Genomic DNA, 27,080 nt, shown 5'->3' on the forward strand with positions numbered 1-27,080 from the left:
ATGACGAAATGATAAAAAGCTATGAAACTTTAATCTTATATATACTTAAAAATATAGAAATAATTGAATTAAGAAGAATAATATGGGAAAAATATTTAATGATTACGAATCAGAAGATATATTAAACTAAGAATGATATGAAATAGACCTACATGATTTAGACCTCGAAAGAATAGAATGGTATGATTTAGAAATAAATTCAGATTAAAATGAACTACGAATATTTACAATATTGGATAGAATCTATGGAAGATATAAAACTATTAGAACAATTAATGAAGGAAAATTTATATATGTACCAAAGAACCCAAAATATGTTATATCTAGAATATATCATAAATAATATTAAAAAAATATTCAGATTAAAACAACTATCGGAAGAATATTACAATAAATATTATTACATTTTACAATGAATTCCTCAACTACCAGTTTCGCTACGAAAAATGGTATCTAAGTATTTTGTTATTAGGTTCTAGTAAAGGCTTCATAGACTAGTGTGGGCATTTAAGTCATATATGTCTCTCACTATTTAGATATCAGTAGGTTATGTCATATATATGATTCAGGCTTATATTAGTAGTTGTTTGTGTATCTACAATTATGTATTGGAACTAGCTAATTAGATCTTTCACATGTTTTTCTTATAGAGTTGGGTCATATGGTTTAGTATATATGTATATAGCTCATCTATACATACTGAGCATGGTCTTCTTCACCTAGGTTAGGATGTGACATGATGGATGAATAAAACTATAATTGTAGACGACAACTTTACAATTTCTATGAAGCATCTAATGGAATCTTTAAAAGTCTAACTATATATATAAGTACATCTGATAATACTAGACACCTATTATCTTCAGTTAGGCATATTTGGGAGCTTCTAAGAGATCATATTTAGCTTTTGTAAACAATAATGAGATGGTGAATTATTCAAGTGTTGATATTTGAAATCTACTTTTTTTATTGGCGTGAAAGACATCTACATCATTAATGATATTTCTGTGCTCCTTGATACACCGTATGATGTCCCATTAAATGTATGTATGTATTTTTGCGTCTGTCTCACATGTTTTTAGATTGTCTACTAGCTAATAGTAGGCCAAAGCTCCAGTCAGTCGGCCCTAAAAGAGAAATTCAAGGAGCTTTGAGAATTTAAAAAGATTGTGTTCAGATTTAGTCATTTATTTTTTCTTCAGTATTTTTAACTTCTCCAATCTTATACTTGCACATATTTTGATAGTCATGAGTCAAGAAGGACCTTCAAGAAGAACCAAAGTTACCAAAAAAAGGACATATGCTAAACCGGGAACATTATCATCCTTGGTACAACAAAGACAATCATATTTGACAACACAAGAAACTCTTCAGGCTGTGCGGTCAGAGAAAAAGAACCTGCTAAAGTTAATTGAGAAAGAACAGCCAATTGCAAAACAACGAGTTACACCACAATCTGAAACAAATGAACAATGTGTAGAGGAGCAACCAACTGTAGAAGAGCAACCAACTGTAGAGGAGCAGGTTCAAATGGATTCTGCAAGCACTCTTCCAATAAACGAACAATCCGAAGAACAAGGTACATATAGCTTAGAAACTTATTAAACTCATTTATGACTTCTAATTACTTGTATTATGTATAGCTTCAGACCCTTCCACTCAAAAAAATACGAGAGGTACAACACAAATGCAAAGTGTACATGGGAGAAATTATCGTAAGCTGATCCTACTGAACAACAACAATCAACCTGTTGGTCCAACCAAAGATGTTGTTGTAGAGTTAAGTAGCTTCCTTGGCACATTGGCAAGGAATGCGACTCTTTGCCCTCTAGACATATTAGTTTGGAGGTATATGGACACAAAAGATGATTTATGGACATATACAGGTTTGAAGTTACTAATGTGAATTATATCACTAAAATTATTTTACATGTTTGACTAATGAAACCAAATTGTAGGAGAAAAATGATATCACTGATGATGCGAAAGAATGGGCGTTAGAAGTAATTGGATCTGCTTGGAGAAGACATAAATTTGATCTGCAGAAATTATGTTACAAACCATGTACTAGTCATGAAGTTCTATTGGCAAAATGACCTCCTTATGTTCCAGAATGTCAACTTAAGGAACTCCTCAAATATTGGGACTCCAATAAACATAAGGTAAATTTAATTTTGGAATCTCAAGTTCTACCGTGATATCTTGTCTAGTGTGATTTTATCTCTCTTTTTTGTTGTGATATTGATTTACTTATTTGCAGAAAATGGCTGAAACCAATACTAAGAATCGGAAAAATTTGAAGAATCCACATACTGCTTGAAAAATAAGTTTTGCTTTAGTCCGCAATGATTTGGTGTGTTTTCTGCTTCTTTATCAAATCTTAACTTGTTATTTTTAATGTCAATTTTTCATGTGAAAAGGATAAGAAAAAGGAATATTCTATATCACTTAAGGAGCTATTTGCGGTTACAAGAACAAGACACCCCGAACGTTTGTACAAGGACTCAAATGAAGACACTATTAGTAAAATTGTACGAATAGTATCTACTTGCACTTTCTTTTTAGATCATTTATTTGATCGTAATTTATATTTATTTGAATTTGTTTATTGAATTTGCTTTGTAGGCTGAAATGGAGGAAATTGAAAAACAACAAAGTGTAGATGGTAGTGAGTCAGTTGATGCATTCTCTTTGGTAATGGGCCCTGAACATCCAGGACGTTTGCGATTATATGGAAAGGGGGTTACAAAGAGTTCTTTGAAAAGGAAAGCAGGCAACTCTGAAACAGTTTCAACTGCCACAAATGATGCAGTACAACAAATGCAAGAAAGGATACAAAAAATGGAGGAACAAATGGAGGAGCAAAGGAGAACCATTCAACAAGATGTTACTGCAAATATAATTTCACAACTTCAACGTGCAGGATTAATTAATGCCGATGTTCTAGCAACACTGTGTTTTCATTCACCTGGAGAAGCTAATTCTGGACCACGAGCTAATCAACTAATCTCTCGGCCATCTACAAGTAGCAACAATAGAGGTTAGTGTCACTTTTTCTTGAGTGGCTTATTTCTTTGGAAGTGTATGGTCACTTATTTTTGCTTTCTTGTTTTTGATAATTATAGTTTACTTTATTAATGTGTTGACACATACAACAAATGATGTATTTTTAATCTAACTATCTGCCTTGAGACGGCAAATCGGAAGCTCTCATGTAGGACATGTTCTGATTTACTGTCATATAATCTATGTTAAGATCTTGACTATATAACACTATACCATTACCAACATTACATGGTATTTCTTCTCTCGCATTTTTTTTTCTTATTTTCTTTTCTCTTTCGGTCTCTTTTTCACTAAACCGTCACATGTCATTTTCTCCGTTTACTTAATGGAAGAAATCAACAAACAACCAAGGCAACATTCCTCATTCTGTCAAACCATATTTCTTTGCAGGAGTTGTAGATAAAAACTCCTACAAATTACATTAAACACCTCTATACTTCTATAAATCATTTCCATAATTTCCGTGAATAATTGTGCCATGCTTAAAGATGTTTTTTTGTACAATTATTGTTGCATTCCTAATTTCTGCTTGTATTTGTCTCTAGCTCTCCACATAATTTGTGTTTCATTGTCTTAATGAAAACACAAGAAAGTTAGTAGTTCTGTTTTCGAGTAGTGTCTTAGTTTCTATAGATAGTGAGTGATTTTTTATGGTACTCTTTAATCATTTATTTAACAACTGGAGTTTGTGATTATATTACATCTCAATAATGTCTCCCCTTTCCTTGTGTTTGTTGTACTTTATCTCTTTAGTTCAGCTTCTAAGTTTGTGGTGGCGTGGACCTCTTCAGGTTGTTCATAAATTATGTCTTTTTAATGGTCTCTAAAATAGGAGCTTATTGATTTGGACATTGTCTTAAGAGTGAAGCTCCATTAACTATTATATATGTGTATAATTTTCATATGGGATTAATCCCAATGGTTAAAAAGAATTTTGAAAAGTGTGAGGCTTGTAGTAAAGCCAAAATCACTAAAATGCCTCATTTTCAAGTTGAAAGGAAAACCGATTTGTTAGAATTGGTTCATACTGATATTTGTGAACTTGGTGGAATTTTAACTCGTGGAGGTAATAGATGTTTTATCACTTTCATTGATGATTTTTCTAAGTTTACATACGTTTCTTGACGAAGAATAAAAGTGATGCTTTTGAAATTTTCAAAACTTATCTCCATGAGGTTGAAAATCAGTTTAGAAGAAAAATAAAAAGAATTAGAAGTGATAGAGGCTGTGAATATGAGTCAAATGAGTTTAATTCTTTTGTTAGATCATTGGGAATAATTCATGAAACTACTCCTCCTTATTTTCCTTCATCTAATGGTGTAGCAGAAAGGAAAAAATAGAACTTTGGTTGAATTGACTAATACCATGCTTATTGAGTCACATGCACCTTTAAATTTTTGAGATGAAGCCAATTTAACTGCTTGTTATGTGTTGAATCGTGTACCTCATAAAAAGTCTAAACTGACACCTTTTGAATTGTGGAAAGGTCACAAGCCAAGTTTGGGATATCTAAGAGTTTGGGGTTGTCTAGCCTTTGTGAGGCTAATGGATCCCAAGATTACAAAGTTGGGTAAGAAAGTTACTACTTGTGTTTTTCTTGGTTATGCTTCAAATAGTACAGCCTATAGAATTTTTAATCTTGAAAATAATGTTATAATTGAATCAGGTGATGCTATTTTTCATGAAAATAAATTCTCTTTTGATTCTAAAAATAGTGGGGGTCAAAGGATTGAACAAAATATTTTGTCACTACCTAGTTCTTCTACTTCTACTTTGAAAATTAAAGAAATTGATGATTTTGAGTTAAGAAGAAGTAAAGGAGCTAGAGTAGAAAAAGATTTTGGTCCTGATTTTTATGTGGTTAATATTGGATGTGACCCTTTCACTTTTAAAAAAGCTTTATATTCACATGACTCCAATATTTGGAAAGAGGCCGTAAATGATGAAATGAAATCACTAATTTCTAATAAAACTTGGAAGTTAGTTGATTTACCACCGGGTTGTAAAACAATTGGTTGCAAATGGGTCTTAAGAAAAAAGTTGAAACATGATGAATCTATTGATAAATATAAGGCTAGACTAGTTTGCAAAAGGTTTTAAACAACTAGAAGGCCTAGAATTTTTTGATACTTTTTCACCGGTAACAAGAATTACATCCATAAGAGTTTTAATTGCTATGACTGCAATTTTTGATTTGCAAGTTCATCAAATGGATGTAATTTTTTTTTTAAAAATGGAAACCTAAATGAAGAAATTTATATAGATCAACCCGAGTATTTTGTTGAAGCAGGCCAAGAAAGCAAAGTATGTAAACTTACTAAATCTCTATATGGCTTGAAACAAGCACCAAAACAATAGCATGAAAAGTTTGATCCTGCATGATTGAAAATGGTTTTAAAACAAATGAGTGTGATAAGTGCATATATCATAAGTCTTGGAATAATACACATGTGATTATTTGCCTATATGTTGATGATTTATTGATCTTTGGTTCTAACATGAATGTTATTGATGAAGTTAAAAATATTCTTAGATGCCATTTTGATATGAAAGATCTTGGTGAGGCAAATTTTATTCTTGGAATAAAAATAACAAGAACATGTGAGGGAATTTTCCTTGCCAGTCACATTATGTTGAGAAAATTTTGAAAAAATATAACTTTCTTGATTGTAAGCATGTTGCTACTCCTTTTGATTCAAGTGTTCACTAATTTCCTACTGAAAGCGAAAATGATGTAATAAATTAAAAGGAATATGCTAGCATAATCGAAAGTTTGAGATATGCGACAGATTGCACTAGGCCTGATATTGCATATGCAGTAGGAGTACTTGGCAGGTTTACAAGCAAGCCAAGTAATGAACATTGGCATGCTATAACAAGAGTTATGAGATATTTAATTAGAACAAAAAATTGTGGTTTGTTCTATTAAAAATATATTGTTGTACTTGAAGGCTTTTGTGATGCAGATTGGAACACATTATCAGGTGATTCCTGTTCTACCACTGGTGATGTCTTTACTTTAGGTGGTGTTGCTGTTTGTTGGAGATCAAAAAAGCAAACTATAATTGCTAACTCTACCATGGAGGCTGAACTAATTGCTTTAGCCTCAACTAGTGAGGAAGAGAATTGGTTAAGAGATTTATTGTTTCAAATACCTTATTTTGAAAAAACAATTCCTCTTATTTTAATTTATTGTGATAGCACCGCTGCGTTTGGTAGAGTTCAAAATCGTTATTACAACGGTAAATTCAGACCTATAAAGAGGAAACACAGTAATGTAAGATCATATTTGACAAATGTTACCATTAATGTTGATTATGTCAAATCTTGTGATAATCTTGCAGATACTCTTATTAAGGCCATAACAAGAGAAAAGGTCTGGAACACATCGATGGAGATGGGATTGAAGCCTATAAATCCTTGAGTCATATATGATGAAACCCAACTTGGGGACTAAAGATCCTTTAATCAGGTTTAAAGGGAAAAACTAATGATCATATGATGACTTGTTGTGAAAAATGCACTATTTTTTTTATTCCCTCCCTGTGATGTGAGTGCATTGTTTCCTATAGTAATTTGTGAAGGTTGAGTTTACAAAACTCTTAATGAATATCTATAGCCTGTATGGGTGGAGTATTAAACTTATATGAGCATTCTCGATAGATTTCACCTATGTGATGTGTGGAAGTAGGTCGCTTCCTATGAGAATTGCGTTATTCTCAAAAGCATTCATGAAATCGGGATAGCACAAGGCCGTAACGTGCTGGCTTTTAAAGCTCATGGGCAGCACATTTGTTGTCCGTTGTTAACATTGGTTATCAAGCATCAATTCCATTCTTTATTGGGAAAATTGTATATAATAGCAAACTATTAATTCAAATTAAATGCTATAAATATAGTTTGATTTAATTGTACCTCATAGCAAACTGTTGTTATTTCACCTCTCTCCTGGTGAATCTCGCTCGCCACTCTCGTTCTCTCCCTCGCCTCTCTCATTTTTTATACAAACGCAAGTGTATAAAGTATCTCGCTCTCTCACTCGCCTCTCTCACTTTATACAAAAACGCAAATGTATAAAATGCATGAAAATTGTATATATACATATATTTTCGTTCTCCTCTCTCCCCTCTCCCAGATCTCGCTCGCCACTCTCCTAGGTCTCGCTCGTTCACTCGCCTCTCTCACTTTATACAAAAACGCAAATGTATAAAATGCATGAAAATTGTATATATACATATATTTTCGTTCTCCTCTCTCCCCTCTCCCAGATCTCGCTCGCCACTCTCCCAGATCTCGCTCACTCGCCTCTCTCATTTTATACAATTGATATTTTTGTATATGTATACCAAAGCAGATTATACAACTGTTTTTTTGTATATGTATAGCGAATTATACATATATATGTTTGCTATGGAGCGCAATTATGCAAACATTGCTATAACATACAATTATGAATTTTGTATTTGCTATATGTGAAAGTTGTTCTTCTTTATTCCTCCACTATACCTTGTAACATATGTAACTCCTAAGGCCATTATCTTCACTATTTAGTACCTATTATCTTCCTATTTATTTCTAGGAAGACTTCTTCTACTATAACTAGTGGTGGTCTTCATTTGTTAACATACAAGAAAAATATAGAGTGCATAAAGTTTGTCAAAAAGAGAGTTCTTATTAATTTGAAGGAAGGTGTTCTTATTGTGTAGCTTTGGACTCAACTCTTGTTCAGAGTTGTTGAGTTATATTTTGTGATTAGGTTGTTGTATCCTGGAGGGGACAAGTCAAGAGGACTATTGCTGGACTGGTGAAAAACATTGGCTGCAGTGGGCTTGAATCTCCTTAAAGAGAGCGAGATATTCGCGTCTCAGCCTGAAGTGATTTTATTTCTTCATTGTATTTTCAATTGTAATCTTGTAATTTTGTTATTTTGTAATTTTCACTAACAAAAAGTAATATTGAAATTGGCCTAACCCATTGGTGGCCCCCTAAAGTTGGCAACAATTTTCACTTAGACACTTTAACTAGACTTTGTTCAATTTAGACACCTCATGTCAGACCTTATTTTGTCATTTTGACACTTTTTTCTCTAGTACATGTTGACTCCAAGTGCGTCCAATGGATTAGATGCCCAATTATATTATGCCAACTCATTATAAGTCTATCATATTAAACAGAAAAAATAAGAATCAAAATATATGGCAAAGTAACCAATAAATAAATGACATGTGGTCTTTTTATCAAAAAAATTAAATAAAATAGTTGGACAAATTTGAAGAAAAATGCAACACTCCCACAGCTTTCCAAAAACCATCTTCTTCATTGTATTACTCCATTTTTATTTTTATTTTAGCCTTATTTTTTCCACCATAAACCCACACCCACACAATCTACTTTATCATATTCCTCCATTTTCATTGTCTTTTCCGTCAAATGCACATCCACACAGTCATCTTCTCTGTTTTATTCCTCTTTTTTCATGATTTTTTTGCCATACTCACCCAAATTTTGACCGTTTTCTTTTCTTCATTGCACCTTCCCTCACATTTCTTCATTTGATTTTGGGTTAAGAGGTGCAAATGTATAACAACAATGGTTAGTATTTTTAAAATTGAGTATCCTTTTCTTTAATTTTGAGATATTTGTAATTTAATTAGGGCTTAAGGTTAGTGAGATTAACAATTACATAATGACTATTGGGATCTTTTTGACTCCTATTTTTGTTAATTGGAAATTTGAGTTGTTGGCAATATGTGGGCAATTGAGACTATTGATACGTTTTATTTGAAGAATTGTTTTCACCTTTTTCTTTAGGATTATTGTGGGTGAACTTTACTTGATTTGGGTGTTGTTGATATGGGTTCAATTTCTTGTTTCTTTTTTGACCTATCTTGCAGTGGGAAATTTAAATTGAAATTATTATAACAAAAGATTCAACCTTCATTGAGTACTTTAAGCTTTGAAAAATAATGGGAGAGATAGTGATTGTAAAATGGGAAAGAATAAGAGAAAAAATAAAATAAAATAGGTTAAATAAGCCCCTCACGCGTCAATAGCGAGTGTATAACACTCACTTTGCCATGTCAACGGAAAGTGTCAAAATGACACAACGGAGCCTGACATGAGGTGTCTAAAATGAATAAAGTCTAGTTAAAGTGTCTAAGTGAAAATTGCTTCCAACTTTAGGGGGTCACCGATAAGTTAGGCCCATTGAAATTAGCCCACCTCATTAGAGCTAGCTCAATGGGTTTTGAAATTTGACGGATCAAGCCGAGCTAGCTCACACGGGTTTTGAAATTTTACGGATCAAGCCGAGCTCATCCATAATTTTGACTAGCCCTAAAATAGCTAGTCTAATCATCACTATGTGGGTTGCGTTGGCCAATCCACTTTTTATAATAAAAATAATTGGAGAAACTATATAATTAGACATACTCCACTATCATATATATATTATTGTTACATATACTTTTAAATTATTACGTATTTTATCAGTAATTAAGAGTTTTCTACTATATTAAGGAAGATACATGTATTTTTGCTATCATATGCTAGGGGTGTTCAAAATGAAACCGTAACCGATAATCCAACCGCAAAATTGGCTTATTGATATTGGGTTATCAAATAAACGGTGAACTGATAAGAATTGTATAATTAACGGGTTATTGGTGTGTGTGTGGGGCGGGGGGGAGGTTATTCAATTTCCTTATCGGATAAACCTTTAACCCATTAAAAGTTCTCATACTTACACTTTTAACTTATGTATGTTAGCATAATTTAATATTTTTCCATTGTATATTGTTAATCCTAAGACCGTGAAGCCAGAAACTTGAAAACATATTTACTCTTCTGTTATTAACTATATATATATATATATATATAAAATTATAATATAGAAGAATTTTACATTTTAATTGCATTTAAAATACGGGAAAGAAGTCATTTTTTAAAGGTGCGTTCATGTAGAAAAAAAGGTAGAGTTTAGCGGATACACCGTCCAATAACCGCTCGATAAATGCTAATTTGTTATTGAACCAACCAATATCTTATATGTTGGCTAGGAGATTAGTAAATTTAAAAATCGATATCTGTTAGGCCAAACTGTTAGCGAGATTAACCACCCAATCTGTCTGGGCCCTACCAGATACACTAAAATAGGTAGGGAGACGAGCGAGATGGGGAGGGAGGCGAACGAGATTATCATGTATCTCAGTCCCCATATACATATGAGAGTGGTAAGCGAGATGAGAAGAGGCGAGGGAGGCGAGCGAGATTTTTTATGTATCTTAAATAAATGTGAATCTACTTGGATATAGTATATTAGAACAAATTCCACCTAAATTTGACCTAATGTATCCTGAGATACATGTATTTGGATGCACCAAAATCTGATAATATTCGTACTATTGCAAATTAGAGTGTGTCTAAGTAATTAGCTCCTAAACTATTGAAATTTCTACAAGTTTCCCAAAAAATTGTAATTTTTAAAATTTGAATCTAGTTTTAAAATATTAACATAAATATCTATATGGTGTTGCTATATATATATTTTTTAAAATTACCTAACTACACAATCTTTCTTTCCATATTCTCTAAAATTTTCTACCATTTTAAAATATTACAAAAATCCCTATTTTTCTATCCTTCTCTAGATACATAACTCACAGTTCTCTAACCCAACAATTTTTGTTCCTAGATTGAAATCACTCCAACAGATTAGTAGTTACCTTCATCATTCTATTTTTGAATTTCAAATCTATTATTTCTCCAGTTCATCGATTTCAAGTTCCTAAAGAGGTAGAACTATTTCTTCATCATTTGTTTTCTTTTCAGTTCTTGAATTATTATTATTTTTAAAAAAATAAAATTCTTTTTAGCTTTTTCATCCACAATTTTCTGATACATAAAGATTTTGATGATGAAAACTTTCATGAAAAATAGATATAAACAACGAAACGATGATCTACAGTGTTTATCCTGCTCAATATAAATGTCGTTGATACATACTACTTAATGTATCATTTATATGTTTCAAGTTCTACAATGTATCTTTAATCTTATTCAAATTTTAAAGGCTATATAGACAGTAGCAAATCAGTTGTGTGTTATGTATCTACGATCTTTAATGTTTGTTCAGTCTTATCCAACTTAGAAGGCTATGTATATGTTTATATTATCCAAAAATAATATTGATACATTAATCACAACGTTCTATAATTAGAGCAGTATGTATCAGTTTCAATAATAGGTATATGATACAGAACAGTGACAATATTGACTACTTTATTATGTATCAAATTATGGTAATTATGTAACAACAAACTAACACATAGCGGCACAATTTTGTAACCATCTTATAACACATAGCGACACAATTTTGTATACTAGACACATTGAAAATTTTTGTTCATGTTTCTTCACCTCCAAGTACAGACTAATGAAGATATTCATGATATATCTTCTCAAAATTTTTGACAAAGGATCTTCGATAAACTGGGAGAAGAATTTTGAATCTCAATTTTTTTCCGATAATTTTGAATCAAAACTGAAAGGACCTTTGATGAACTGAGAGAAGAATTTTAAATCTCAATTTTTTTTTACAATTCTGAATAAAAATCAAGAGGATCTTCAAACAATTGTATAAGGATAAAGCAACACTCGTCTCTGTAATGTCTCAAATCTCTAGATTTTTCTCAACTCATTGATCTCCAAGCTACAATGGTTGATTCAGCGCACCTCATTTTCTCATATTCTTGAATGTCTCAACAAAATAGAGATATTCATGATGTATCAACTCAACTTTTCAATGATTTTGAATTGAAATTGAATTTTTTTTTGAAAATTTTGGAGAAGAAATTTGAAATTTGAATTTTTTGATGTTGTTATGCTTTGGGAGAGATTGATTAGTAGTGAAAACAACGTAATTGCATGATTTATGGATTTGATATTTAATTTATGTTTTTGTTCCTTTTTAAGCGCAACAGAAAAGATTTTGTTCCCTTTTTTAGCGCAACAAAAGAATTCTTCTTGTATCGAATTAATGTATCCGGATGGTGAATTAATGTATATGGATGGTACAATTTTTAAGGGATTATTGTAATTAGAAAAAGAGTAGGGATAGAATATGGTGTTACTATTCGCTAGCTTCTAATCAAGTCTCAAATCCATAAACACAATAATCTTAGTAATACTAATTGATTATGACTTCAAGTAAAGATTTGATTGTATAGTTTCAATCTGAATTGTTGTCATTCTATGCGAGTATCTTCAGTACAACTAATCAGAAAACAATCTTATTCGACATTAAACTTATATAAAACTAAATAACTTTTGACTTGATACACTCGAACCAAATAAAAATGCTAATAAGTAACTTAAACTGATAATGAATAACAATACAATTAATTGTTAAATATAAATATTAACTTAATTTGTTCCAATAGATCACAACAAAACACCCACGAGAAAAAATATGACAATATTTTATCTATGTCAAAATTTTAACAGGTGGTATACATGAGCCGAAAAATCAATGACATATTTAAACATTTTTCCTAAATAACAAATACTTATATTGTTATAAGTATTTGTTAATACAAATTAAATAATACACGTTATGAGTATTCATGCAAATTTTCTCAACTGAAATTATTGAAGGTATAGCAAAAAAATTTGTTAAAGATTTATACTACCATCTCTTGAAGACAAAATTCAAATTTGGTATGCCATTGTAAGGATATAAAGACCTTAAAAACTTTATCGCACCTTGATTGCAAAGTGAGCCAGAAATAAAAGACAAAAACTAATAAATTTTTGGCATAGGTTCAAGGATGTGTCGAATAACCTATAGAGGAATATGACTAGATTAGAGTCTCTTTTAATCCCAAAAATATAGATAACTACACAATAAATTAATGGGAAAATGCATAAGTATGAAAATAAAAAAATTAATTAGTAACGAATTAATTATTAACTATACTTCTTACTAATCAAGGACTAGTTATAGGATATCGTGTTCCTTGTTATGCTCTAAATCAGTTTCTTTTCCTTATTTCATTTTTGTTGATTTGCATAAATTATGAAATTAATGATTTAGATCATTTCTTTTATCTCTTCTTTTAATTAGTTTCGTAATTTAGTGGTATTTGGGACTTTGTTTAGAATTTGATTTTTTTAGTAATTTTATTGATTTTTGTTTTTATTAATGAATTTTATGTGCTTTATTCTTATTTTTTGTTGTTGTTGTTGTGTGTATTGAATTTTGATCTTGTTGGAACTCAAGATTTTATAATGATTGTCAAAGAATTTTAGGTATGTACCTTCTAAATTGAGCTCATCGCTCGGTATATCTTTTGAGTAGTTTGTGAGTTGTTGCATATTCTTTCCGAATTCCAAAAAAAAAAAAAAACATTGCATGCACTGTGACGTCTAAATGGATAGAATTTAAACTAGCTAGTATAATACCTTCCTAAAAGAGAGAAAAAGAAAATGAATGGTAAGGTGGAAATTACATTAGTTTGGTGTATACAATCGATGCGGGTAAGTTTTTTCCCTTATGTATGGCTTGTGCCTTGGAACAGAAATTCAGTTTTAGAACATCAATTTATTGAATCTGTCCATACTTCATATTAAATATGAGCAATTAATTTAGGGAAAATGCATAAGTACCCCTCCAGCCTATGCCCAAAATCCCTAAGACACACCTAATCTTTACTAAGGTCCTATTACCCCCCGAACTTATTTTATATATAATTTTCTACCCCTTTTCGGCCTACGTGGCACTATCTTGTAGGCCCAGCGCGTGTTGACAATATTTTCAAGGATAATGCCACGTAGGCCGAAAAGGGGTAGAAAATTATATATAAAATAAGTTCGGGGGGTAATAGGACCTTAGTAAAGATTAGGTGTGTCTTAGGGATTTTGGGCATAGGCTGGAGGGGTACTTATGCATTTTCCCTAAATTAATTGCTCATATTTAATATGAAGTATGGACAGATTCAATAAATTGATGTTCTAAAACTGAATTTCTGTTCCAAGGCACAAGCCATACATAAGGGAAAAAACTTACCCGCATCGATTGTATACACCAAACTAATGTAATTTCCACCTTACCATTCATTTTCTTTTTCTCTCTTTTAGGAAGGTATTATACTAGCTAGTTTAAATTCTATCCATTTAGACGTCACAGTGCATGCAATGTTTTTTTTTTTTTTTGGAATTCGGAAAGAATATGCAACAACTCACAAACTACTCAAAAGATATACCGAGCGATGAGCTCAATTTAGAAGGTACATACCTAAAATTCTTTGACAATCATTATAAAATCTTGAGTTCCAACAAGATCAAAATTCAATACACACAACAACAACAACAAAAAATAAGAATAAAGCACATAAAATTCATTAATAAAAACAAAAATCAATAAAATTACTAAAAAAATCAAATTCTAAACAAAGTCCCAAATACCACTAAATTACGAAACTAATTAAAAGAAGAGATAAAAGAAATGATCTAAATCATTAATTTCATAATTTATGCAAATCAACAAAAATGAAATAAGGAAAAGAAACTGATTTAGAGCATAACAAGGAACACGATATCCTATAACTAGTCCTTGATTAGTAAGAAGTATAGTTAATAATTAATTCGTTACTAATTAATTTTTTATTCGGATATTAAATATGTCATTCTTTGCTGCGATTGGAAAAAAGCTTTGCTAGGGTTTTATGATGGCTCCTTGGTCTGATCTTCCGATAGAACTTGTTGAAAGAATTAGTAAATTCGTCAACAGCCATATTGATATCCTTCGCTTTCGTGCAGTCTGCAGTTCATGGCGTTCAGCATTTTCTCCTAATTTCAAAATCCCCAAATCTCAGTTTCCCATCAAAGTGCCTTTCCCCAACGACCTATTCTGGCCTTATAATGACATATCTCATTGTAATTTAATCGAAAGCACAGTTTATCTTTTACAACTTCCTCATCCTCCTCACACAGGCTGGTTGGTCAAGATTCTAAAAACATCACACGGAAAATTGAAGATTTTGAATCCTCTAACCAACAGAGTAATTGGTGATTTGCCTGATCAGAAATTGAATTTACTAGATATACGTGTTTCTCAAGTTTGTAAATTCTATCATGTCCATTGTGTCTTAAACTATCACTTACATTGTGTGCTCGGATTTGATTTATTTAATAAAATCTTGCCTATTTGGAATGATCAAACCAATCATTTTTCTGTAATGGCAACTAGTATTTTTGATCACTTATTGTGTTTTAAGTCAGAGGATGAGAAATGGACTACCTTGAAAGATCCCACTAGTAAGATTGTCGATATTAGTGTGTATAAGGGGAATTTTTATGCTGTTGATACTTATGGAGAGACCATAATGTATGATCCCTTGTTTAACCAGACCATCGTATCTTCCACCGTCAAGATATTTAACGAATGGGGTAGTAAGAAACGACTGGTGGAATCACGTGGGGAGTTGTTTCTGGTTGATATGTTTTTAGATACTGATGTTAAGACGGAGTTGCATGGTTCTCAACCTTCATGGAAATGTCCCAAAGAAATTAAGGTTTACCGGCTTGATGAAGAACAACATGAGTGGATTGCAGTGCATACATTGGGTGATCAAATTTTCTTTGCTGGTGACGACTGTTGTTTCTCTGTTTCTTCATCAGATTTTGGTGATCAGTGCAGAGGAAACTGCATTTACTATGTGAATGGAGGTATCATTGTGAATATGAGTAGGCGCCCGCCAAAGTACTATGACTATGACTTTGAAGATTATTTGGTACGTGGTCTTAGCGAGGAAGTGAAACTTAGATATAAAGGATTACATCGTCATCACACAGGTATCTTTAGCTTACAAGATGGTAAACTTGGTTCATTGTTATCCTTCCTTGAATATGCAGATATTTTCTGGCCACCCCCATCTTGGCTTTTTACTGACGATGATGAGGCAGCTTCTAAAGAGTTTTGGCATTTTGTAATTGATGATAGACATGTAAGGTCGGTTAATGACAGGCCCGTCATGAAGAAGGTTTGGTTTAAAAGGTATCAATGACCTGAAGATTTAGATTCTTTGTTTATGAAACTCAATGCCTTTCGTTCCTTGATTGACTTGTTTATATTAAATGTTGAATTCGACATTTTACATGCTGCATAACGTTTTAAATATCCTTGATGGTGTTTGTCATGTGCCAATGAGTTTTCCAGATCAATATTGATGACAAAAAGTGTTGGATAATAGTAACGGGAACAAGAATTGTGTATCATGTTTATGTATTACGCATAAAAAGAAACAAATGTAGCTTTTAGGAGTTGCAACTTCTGGCAGATATATCTTTTCTATTACATTAATGTTACTCAATTTGAAGTGTTTGGAGGTATAGTGTATTACCACTACGAATTCTTGAGCAGCTGAGAGTTGAACAAGCTTGTACCCCTCTGTCTCCCCTTAGACTCATGCATTTCAATTTTCATCAAACATTAGGATTTGTAGGACAGCAACACTAACATGAAAGATTAGCATCTCCTCCAGATGTCATTGTTCTTTTCTCTATAATTTTCAACATCTCCTTTTCAAACCTGTTTTGTATTGCTTGACTTGAGTCGAGGATCTTTCGATACAATCTCTCTGCCTTCACAAGATATGGATAAGGTCTGCGTACACACCACCCTCTCCAGTCCCCACTTGTGGGATTACACTGTATATGTTGTTGTTGTTGTTGCCTCAATAAGGAAAAACAGACCATGGAACCATCTTAGTTTTCCTGCCTATTGCTTCCATGGATAAACCTTAGCAAAGCTCTACTAGACATTCTTATATAGACTACTGATTGAGATGTAAATTTCAATGGTAACTCTTTCTGGCATGCCATTAGAACCTCTCAGCATCACTCTATTATCATCAACATTGTGACATAACAATAGAGAAAAAGTAACATTGAAATTAGCCAGCTCATCAGAACTAGCTCACATGGGTTTTGAAATTTGACGGATCAAGCCGAGCTGATCCATATTATTGATGGGCCCTAAAATAGCTAGTCCAACCCATCACTGTGTGGGTTGGGCAGATCCACTTTTTATAAAAAGGAATTTGAGAAATTATATAATTAGATATAGTCCCCTTAAATATATATGTGGGGTGATTTTTTCATATTTTTATCACTTATTAAGAGCCTTCTACCATATTGAGGAAGATACACTAGATATATGTATTTTTGCTACCAGATACATTGAAATAGGGAGAGAGACGAGCGAGATAGTTATGTACATATGAGAGTGGCGAGATGGGAGGGAGGGAAGCGAGATTTGTTATGTATCCTAGATACATGCAAATCCACTCGGATACAGTGTAATCTAGAACAAATTACACCTAATTTTTGACGAAGGATAACTTACTTGTGGCTTAGTTTGCATAGGATTGTTATTCTCACTACATGACTTAGACTAGGACTCTTACCTGATCTATATGTATAAATATAACGTGTATTTACAATATAATATAATGAGAAAGTCTTTCATGGTATCAGGGCCCTAAGAGGTTAAAACAACCCAAATTTAAACCCTCGCCATAGAAACAGAAGCTTTGTAGCAGCTTCAATGGTGGACGACAACATCTCATCAACTTCCTCTTTGCAGGGAACAACCGTGAGAACACAGACCTCCACGGTCACCACTCTACCATCTCCTAGCCTTGCTCATCAGTTACCGCTTAAACTTACATCATCAAATTTTTTGTTGTGGAAGACACAGTTCCTTCCGATGGTTCGCGGTTGTGGACTTGGTCATCATATTGATGGTAGTCAGGTAATTCCAGGGCAGTTTCTGTCTGATGATCAACCATTCCATTTATCGCGAGATACATGTATCTCGTAATATTGCAAACTAGAGTATCGGTAGCTCCGAAACTAGAGACAATTCCGCAAGTTTCCCATAATATTTATAAATTTTAAATTTAATTTCTAATTTTGAAATGCTAACATAAATATCTGTTTGGTGATACTATTTGCTAGATGTTAATCAACTCTCAAATCCATCAACACAATAATCTTAGTAATACTTATTATTGATTATGACTTAAAGTAAATAATTAATTGTATGATTTCAATCTGAATCACTGTCATTGTATGCAAAATCTTGAATACAATCAACCAGAAAACAATTTTGTTGGACATAAAACTTTTACAAAACCGAGTAATTATTGACATGATACTACTCGAATCAAATAAAAATACTAACTACACAAAGTTAGCAGTTAATAAATAATAATACAGTTAGTTATTAAATAGAAATATTAACTTAATGTTGTTCGAACAGATCACAACAAACCATCCACAAGAAAAAAGATGACAATATTTCATCTATTAAAATGAGCTTAAGTATTATAAGTTTGAATTCCTCTTATTAAGGGCAACAGACTTGTTTGGATCGGACCAAAAAACTTATTCAAAAAACTTATTCATTAAAAAAAGAGAAGTATTGAAAACACTTCTAAATTTGGCGTAAATTATTAATTTCGTCTCCAAATTATTGATAGACTTAAATATACCTCTCTACTTGACTAACTTGACTTAAATACACCTCCAATTTGTCACATGATTTTGTAAATAGTCTCAAACTCTTGTAGGAGTGTGAAGATCTTAATTTAAAGTCGAGAGAAGTGTTGAAAACATCTTCTGAAACTAACAACCCCATGTTTATTTTATTTTTTAAAATATCATTTATAACTTGTTATTTTCTTATTGGATGAAATAAAAATTCCACCCAACATATTTTTTTTTCCTATAATTTTTTTACCCGAAATAATACACCCGCATTATAATCCATTTTTTTTAAAAAAAAATTGACGTAATCATAATTCTTATAATAAATATTTATAATGAACAATAGAACTAGTTGAAGCATGTTTAAGAAATAATTTTGGATTAAATTAAAGAATGTAAAAAAAATATAAATTGAACTAATTCATGACTCATTGAGACTAATACTGTAATTGAACCAATCGCTTGTCTTCGTGTATTTACACCAAAGTAAACAATTTAACAATAAATTATAGTGTATTCATTTAACAAGTCTTTTACGCCTTTTGATTTTTTAATTTGTCTTTTTTTTAAAAAATATGGGTCATATCGCCGATATATTAATTTGGTTCGGCTAAATTATAAGGAAAAAATCTAACATAAATGAATTTTTTAAAGGGAAAATTAGCTAATTAGTCAATATTCGTAACATAATTATTAAAAACATCTATAGTTTAAAATAATTGAACATTAGTTTACTTTAATTTTTAATTAGTAAATACACAATTTTTTTCATCTATAACAACCAAATTAAATTTAAACATCAAATGATGTTTAGAAATTGGGGGTGAAATTAATATTTTTCACGTTTTTGAATAAAATCTCAAGACTCCAATTGGCCGACCCGACTCTTTCAGAGTATTTCAGTGTTTTCGTCCTCCATTAATGGTGGAGACCAGCAACTCTCTGGGATTACCAATCACCCATTGAGGTATGCATCAAAAAGTGTCCGTCTTTGTTTTCTTTTTGTGTTTTAGTTTATGCTGTTGAGGTATCTGTGCCATAACAATGTGTTTTCATGGTTCCTCAGAGGCAAATTGGGGTTAGTCTTTATATTTTCGATCTCAATTGACTCTATCTTCTATGTCCGCTGATTTTTTGTATCTCTGAGATACTCATTTTATGCATAGGTTGAACTTTAGAGGCATAACATTGTAGGTCTTACTACCGTTCTATAAGTCTTGCCTTTTTTCCATGCGGCATAACATTGTAGGTCTTACTACCGTTCTATTAGTCTTGCCTTTTTTTCCATATTCAAACTTGTTCCATGGTTTATCAATTAACACAACTAGTCTATAAATAGCATAAACATTGGACCTTATCCTAACTTTTTAATAAATATCTTATGTAATTGTACTTGAAAGGGGAAATTTGGTTTGCTTTGGTAACTGGAAAAAGCATCAAACATTATGAAATTGTGGCTATAATGAGGAGGAAAATGTGCTCTAGGAACTTCTTTTAAAAGTTTTTTCAGTATTATGGTATCTCTGTTATACTTCAAATGATTTTGTTATTGAAATATGTCTCTTGTTGTTGTTTTTGCACTCCCATTGCTCATACTGATTACAAGTTTGATGCTGTTTCAAACTTTTGTGCCAACTGGTGTTGCGCCAGTTAACTCATGAGGGATTTTATCGGTCGTAAAGAACAAATGACTGATGTTTCTTTAGATAGAGGGGGGAGGGGGATAGATAGTGTTTGGACGTTAGGGAAGAAAATGATGTTACTTTAGAGAGGGGGGGTGGGGGGTGTAGTTAGTGTTTGGATGTTAGTCAGGAAAATGAAGTTATTATAGAAATAGTGTTTGCTAGTATATATTAGAAGTGAGAATGTGGAGGAGCTTATAGTAAAGTAAAGTAATGTGTATAGATATTAAAATGTATCAAATTTATTTTATATTGCAAGTGTATATTTTTTTCTTTCCCTTTTTCCCTTCCTCTTCACTTCTCTTGACCACTGAACCGTTTTTGCTTAACTTGTTCAAGCAACAAAGTTCAAGGCTGATGTTAGGGTGGAGTGGGCACAAATTCTTACCAGAGATACGTACATTTTTGGTTCGTTCTCTTTTTAAACAATCTAAATCTTATCTGCAGTATCAAGAGTAATACTAACCGTATTCGCTTTCAAATTTGTTAGTTCAGTTGGAGAAATGTAGTTGCCACTTGCCAACGTAATGGTAAACCTTCAAATAGGATTTCAAAGCAGTGACTTTGAAATTTGTTAGCTTTTCAGTCAATTGGCGTTTTGCTGAATTTTATTATTTGCTTCAGTTCGTTTGATGACCATTCTGGTATCTGATTTCAATTTGTTTATCCTGTTTCGACTTGCATGAAGTTTGAGAAAGTAAAAAATACTTTTGAATTTTGTGGTCTTAAAGTAAAAGATTAGTAGAATGTCCTTTAATCTTGTGTTAGAAAGGTTAATGATTATTTTCCTTTTTTGTTTACATTTTATTTTTAATTAAACGCGCAGGGTATTAAGGATTTCTTTCCATTATTGTATCTCTTATACAGTATAATTCTAATTGCAGGGGTGGATCGGCTAAAAATCAATCTTTTTAAGCTGTTACAGACTGTTTGTTGGTGTTGCAAATGCGTGGGAAATGCAGACGATATCCATCCACAACTTTGTAATTACTAATTATAGTTTTACCATTTTTAGTTTATGCCCTCCCGCTTCAGTGCACAACCAAGAAACCTTCCTCTGTCCCAAATTGAGAAGTTCATACCTAAACAGTGGAGGAGTGTTAGAGAATCAGACCCCCAAAACTGTTGCCAGACCTTGCTGTATAGTTCTCATGAACGTATTTCAGGGCCTTGTAAAGCAGGTAATGAACCTATGGTGGATTGCCTCCTGACAACCTTGAAGGACTTTGCAGGCCAAGATCACATACGCAAAGCCTTTAGAACTTTTTCTCTAATTCGGACTAATGTCTCCTCTCAAACCCCTTGTGATCTTGTCATACAGTCATTGTCGTCTCTTTTATTGTGTTGTACTAATTGTAAGTCACTCTCCGAAGGGAAACAAATTCATGCCCACATTATTAATTTGGGCGTTGCACATAGTTGGAATTTGGTGCCAAGGATAATTACATTCTATACGACCTTTGGTTTACTTGATGATGCTCATGTAATTGCCGAAACTTCAAATATTTTGCACCCTCTCCCATGGAATCTCCTTATTTCTTCTTATGTTAGAAGGGGGCAGAATGAAGAGGCATTCTCCGCCTATAGGCAGATGGTGAATAGAGGTGTAAGACCCGATGATTTCACTTATCCATCTGTTCTAAAGGCCTGTGGTGAACAGTTAAATCTTGTTTTTGGCAGGGATATTCACAAATCTATAGATGCTAGTTTCCTAGAGGGTAACTTGTTTGTCCAGAATGCCTTAGTTTCCATGTATGCGAAATGTGGAGAACTGGATGTTGCACATGATATATTTGAAAGGATGGCAATTAAGGATGCAGTTTCTTGGAATTCGATGATCTCTGGTTATGCTTCCAAAGGTATGTGGAGTAAAGCTTTTGAGCTTTTTGATAAAATGAGGGCGGCTGGTGCTGAAATGGATATTATTACTTGGAACACCATAGCTGGAGGTTGCTTGAAGACAGGTAACTTTATTGGGGCTCTTAAATTGTTCTCTCAAATGAGAACTTGTGGAATTCAGCTAGAACCTGTGGCAACACTTATTGGTTTGGGTGCATGTTCCCACTCTGGTTTATTAAAAATTGGAAAAGAAATTCATGGTTTAGTGATTCGAAGTCACCTTGATGATTTTGATAATGTAAGAAACGCTTTAATCAACATGTATGCCAGATGCAAGGCACTTAAGCAGGCGCTTATTTTGTTTCAGTGTGTTGACTCTAAAACTGTAATTACCTGGAATACAGTCATATCTGGCTTTGCACATTGGGATAGGTCTGAGGAAACCTCCTTTCTTTTTCGAGAAATGCTGCTTTCTGGTGTTGAGCCAAATTATATCACAATAGCAAGCATTCTCCCCCTGTGTGCTAGGGTGGCAAATTTACAACATGGTAAAGAATTTCACTGCTATCTTACAAGGCGTGAAGGGTTTGAAGAACATTTGCTCTTGTGGAATTCACTTGTGGATATGTATGCAAGATCTGGAAAGGTAGTTGTAGCTAGAAATCTATTTAATTTGATGAGCAAGAAAGATGCAATTACCTACACTTCGCTGATAGCTGGATATGGTATTCAAGGTGAAGGAAGAGAAGCAATTAAACTATTTAATGAGATGATAAGACTCCATATAAAACCAGACCATGTGACCATGGTTGCTGCTTTGTCAGCCTGTAGTCATTCAGGCCTTGTGATGCAGGGCCAGAAACTATTTGAAAAGATGCAAAGTATTCATGGTTTAAGTCCTCATCTGGAGCACTTCTCTTGCATGGTTGACCTCTTTGGTAGGGCTGGTCTACTTAGAAAGGCAGAGGAAATTATCATAAAGATGCCTTATGAACCAACACCTGAAATGTGGGCAACTCTCCTTGGAGCATGTAAGATTCATAGGAATACTGAAATAGGGGAATGGGCAGCTGAGAAGCTGCTGGAGCTGAGGCCTGTTAATCCTGGATACTACGTGTTGATTGCTAATATGTATGCGGATGCTGGGTGTTGGAACAAACTGGCAAAAGTGAGGACTGTGATGCGGGATTTCGGTGTAAGAAAATCTCCAGGATGTGCTTGGGTCGATACGGGTTCTGGCTTTTCTCCCTTTTTGGTTGCAGATATCTCCAGTGGCCAAACCAATGAAATTTATTGTCTACTGGGAGGGTTGAATAGGCAAATGAAAGACACTGGTCATTTATCTACAGAGGATTCGTCTTCTGAAGAAGAACTTTGTGAAGGACTTCTTTAGGAAACGAAAGGTGAAACTTTGATCCTGTCCTTTGACTATTTCCAAAAGAACTTTGCTCATCTTTCCTGTTGCAAGGTATATCCTATTGCTCATGCAGAATACGTGCCAGTTTGATCAAACATTCTTCTTTTTCTGCCATGGTTAAGGTAAACGACTGTTTTATGCATAACGGCACTTTCTTTTAACCATCTGCAAAGAAAACTTAGCTAATACTTTGACTTGTGATTCTTTCAATGCCATAGTTGTCTTCCCGCCCCCCCCCTGCCTGAAGCTCGCATGACTTTCTTGATCTTTTTGACCACTGATGATGTTTTCTCTTTACAGGTTGCAGATTTTGGAGAGTAAGGGAACACTTGGAGAATTTATGTCAATCTTCAAGGTAGTGGACACAGACTTTTTAAACAGAATATTGATGACATTAATTGTTCAAGTCTCAAGTGTATTTTCTCATTCGTTTTGTAGGCTTGTGATCTCAGTTAGAATGACGAGGGTTCTTTCCCTGCAGCATATGCTTTCATTCACAAGATAAATCCCTTGGTGCAGACTCATTTTGTTCCAAATAATACTACTATTCATTTTATTACATTCATTTTTATAGGTGTGTTCATCTTTTCTTGATGTACTCTCTTAAATCCCTTGGTGGAGACTTATTCTATTCCAATTATTTCCTTTTGATGTACTCCATGAAGTATTTTTATCAAGGACTGCCATTTATAGATCCTGAGAGGACTTCTCACTTTTGTTTTAAGATGGACGTAGAATTTACAATTAATAAGATTCTACATAAAGTTGTAAAAGTACTACCCCTTTTGTTGGGTCAAGCTTTAATTTTTATTGAAAATTTGGAACATCACATTTCGTAACTTTTCTGAGCAAACATACATGCTATAGATAGTATTTAAATTATATCATGGCATTTTATAAGAACAAATTAAATAGCAGAATTTTAGAAGTGGGCTTTAAAATGCTTGTCACACAATCCACTACTTGATCTACCCATTCTACAGTTCATGCTTCATCAACAGTTATTCAATCAGATTCTGATACAAGCGTGCTTTATATTCCTGGAGAAAAATTAGAAGGGGTAGAGGAAAACGTAGAGAAGGTGACATCAATTTCTGCTTTATAATTTTGAATGGAATAATTTCTGCAATTTTTTGTTGTTGCAACTTTCTTGATATTGTCGGGTTACTTTGTTGTGATCTGGATGTATCTTGTGATTGATGAAATGCTGACCTTTTTCTGCTGAAAACTTCTATATTTTCTGTTGTCTAAATGCTCTCCATCCATTGTTCCTTTAAGCGTGGATTATTTATCGTTTTAACTTTTAAGCAAATGACAGTACAGTTACCCATTATAGGAAGAAAATTCAATAATAGGTAACAAGAAGAATTCAACAATTGCCAATGTAAGGGGGAGGAGATTAGATACACATTAAATGTTATCCTTGAAAAATGAACCAAAGAACTTGAGAGTTTTGAGACCTTAGACTTCTGCACTCTGTGAAATTTCATTAGCCAGCAGCATAGTACTGATGGCTTGCAATTTCGTATGGAGATCCACTTATACGGTATGGTAGAGTTCAGAAAAGAAACGAGTTCAAGTAAAGCTTCTGATTTTGGTCAATCAATTACCACAGGACAAAAGAGCAGAATGTTAAAGTCTAGAAATATAAGTTAGACTTCAGTCCGTCAGTCTTTTAGTCGATAATCTTTCAACCCCTTCTCCACTGAGGTTAGAAATGGTGAGGGTGGAGGTTCTACCCCCAAAATTTTACTCAAGGTGTAACTAAAATGCATGGGTGGCAACGATGTGGTTAATCACTTACTCTGCTGCATAACAGTCTAGCAGATGCACTTCTTTTTTATGTTATGTGGATCATTCATTTGCCTTTGATGTTTTCATGTCAGTGGGTAGTAAGGGTGTCAGTACTTCATGCAGATTCTTAAAAGTACACTGAAAATTAGCAAATCGGTGTTGTCCATAATGGATACTTGTGCAGATCAGTACGCGAGACGTTCCCATTAAACAAATCCATGTAACATAGCTAATCTTTTTCCCATTTGGTTTGAAGATGATCATACTGTGTGAGTAATCGGTAGTTTGGAGATAAGATTTTGTTATGTATATGCTTCACTTACCTGCTTCTTCAACTAATGTCTTAGATCAAGTGCATGTTGCCAAAGGGTAGTGATTCTTAATTTTTTTCCTTTTCTCTTTCTTTCTATTGGACTCCAATGAAAGAAAAATATAACTTTGGTAAAATGACCATATAAAATATCAGAACATTATGACATTGTCAAAAAGAATATTAGAACATTATGTGACCAATCATGGAGAGTATGTTCAAAGAGAGGTGGAGCTGTGGAACATTGATTTGCAATACATAAAGACTCTTCTTCGGACTCTAACTTCTCGGTTATAACTTATAATGTTGTCCTCACTTTTATATTAACGCTTGTGTATAATAGGATGTACTGAAAACTAAGGGGTCGTTTGGTGTGAGGGATAAAAATAAATAGTCCTGGGATAAAAAAAATATTCCAAGGATAAAATTTGGTGTCTTGTTTGGTTTCCAAGTTTGGGATAAGTTATCCCACCATTTATACCATAGTGATGGGATAAGTTATCCCATATATATGGTGGGATAACTTATCCCAAGATAGCTAATCTCAGGATAATTAATCTTGGATAACTTGTTCCCAACCAAACGACCCCTAAGAGAACTAATGTGAGAGGATAAGTGATTCTGAAGTACTTACCCCCGTTCACTTTTACTTGTCTCGTCTCGCTTCTCGAGAGTATTTTTTCATCATATTAATATGTGAAGGAGTGCAACTTATAGTATGTTTCATATAGTTTCAATGACAACATACCTGTAATCCGACAAAGTGGGGATTGGGAGAGTACAGTGTATGCAGACCGTACCCCTACCTTGGTGGTAGAGTGGTTGTTTTGGATAGATCCTTGGCTCAAGGAAATATAGTTCAAAGCAGTACGTAGAAAATGTTTCCTATAGTTCTATATCAGAAAAAAGGAAATGTTTCCTATAGTTTTATATCAGAAAAAAGGTAATGTTTCCTATAGTTTTAGAATATCTAAATTTTAAATATTAAATTTATCTAATTCTGTTTAGCTCTTAAGATAAGTCAAATTGACTCTCGTGAAGCGAAACGTGACTAGTAAAAGTAACGGAGGGAGTACATTATTTTTCTTAAAGTTTTTCTGCTCCTCTAAGCTTTGATATTTGTCTTGATAAAATATAAGCTTCTAAAGGTATTAATACCCTGAAATAGTAGTACTTTACCATTCTCAAAAAAAAAAAACCCTGAAATAGTAGTAAATGATTAAATTGACTTGTTTCTCCATAAACAGGGTTCACATGTGTGATGATTTCATTCCAGGGGTACTTTGCAAGCTGAGCTGAGGTTATTGTGCATCTTGTCAAAGCTATAGGTGCGTCATTAGTTACTATTTGTGTTCCTTCTCGTCAATGTAGTCTATTTATCTTCCTTTCTCTATCATGTTAGTGCTAATCAGGATGAGATAAA

At 33.1% G+C, this 27,080-nt stretch overlaps 4 protein-coding genes across 12 annotated transcripts; all 4 read left to right on the plus strand.

Moving 5' to 3' along the window:
- Positions 1 to 1,248: 1,248 nt before the first annotated feature.
- Positions 1,249 to 2,163, plus strand: LOC102603405 (uncharacterized). Its single transcript, XM_006351137.2, has 2 exons — positions 1,249 to 1,579; positions 1,644 to 2,163. The coding sequence occupies exons 1-2, from the start codon at positions 1,249 to 1,251 to the stop codon at positions 1,904 to 1,906; spliced, it is 594 nt and encodes a 197-aa protein (XP_006351199.1). The 3' UTR covers positions 1,907 to 2,163.
- Positions 2,164 to 2,396: 233 nt separating this feature from the next.
- Positions 2,397 to 3,066, plus strand: LOC102603739 (uncharacterized). Its single transcript, XM_006351138.2, has 2 exons — positions 2,397 to 2,531; positions 2,626 to 3,066. Exon 2 carries the CDS (start codon positions 2,632 to 2,634, stop codon positions 3,043 to 3,045), a length of 414 nt encoding a protein of 137 aa, XP_006351200.1. The 5' UTR covers positions 2,397 to 2,531; positions 2,626 to 2,631; the 3' UTR covers positions 3,046 to 3,066.
- Positions 3,067 to 14,773: 11,707 nt separating this feature from the next.
- Positions 14,774 to 16,161, plus strand: LOC102604075 (F-box protein SKIP23-like). The gene has a single exon (XM_015310328.1). The coding sequence runs from the start codon at positions 14,790 to 14,792 to the stop codon at positions 16,128 to 16,130; it is 1,341 nt and encodes a 446-aa protein (XP_015165814.1). The 5' UTR covers positions 14,774 to 14,789; the 3' UTR covers positions 16,131 to 16,161.
- Positions 16,162 to 19,448: 3,287 nt separating this feature from the next.
- Positions 19,449 to 26,985, plus strand: LOC102604752 (pentatricopeptide repeat-containing protein At1g71490-like). Of its 9 annotated transcripts, none has more exons than XM_015310338.1 (6): positions 19,449 to 19,582; positions 20,637 to 20,705; positions 21,182 to 23,675; positions 23,854 to 23,908; positions 23,992 to 24,127; positions 24,537 to 26,985. In XM_015310338.1, exon 3 carries the CDS (start codon positions 21,316 to 21,318, stop codon positions 23,527 to 23,529), a length of 2,214 nt encoding a protein of 737 aa, XP_015165824.1. In that variant the 5' UTR covers positions 19,449 to 19,582; positions 20,637 to 20,705; positions 21,182 to 21,315; the 3' UTR covers positions 23,530 to 23,675; positions 23,854 to 23,908; positions 23,992 to 24,127; positions 24,537 to 26,985. The 9 variants fall into 9 exon arrangements, with proteins under 9 accessions (XP_015165824.1, XP_015165826.1, XP_015165827.1 ...); XM_015310340.1 differs by having other exon boundaries at positions 24,555 to 26,985; XM_015310341.1 differs by having other exon boundaries at positions 26,905 to 26,985.
- The last annotated feature ends 95 nt before the right edge of the window (positions 26,986 to 27,080 follow it).

This window comes from Solanum tuberosum, unplaced genomic scaffold, assembly GCF_000226075.1.
Source record: "Solanum tuberosum cultivar DM 1-3 516 R44 unplaced genomic scaffold, SolTub_3.0 scf00133, whole genome shotgun sequence".
Classification (NCBI taxonomy): Eukaryota; Viridiplantae; Streptophyta; class Magnoliopsida; order Solanales; family Solanaceae; genus Solanum; species Solanum tuberosum.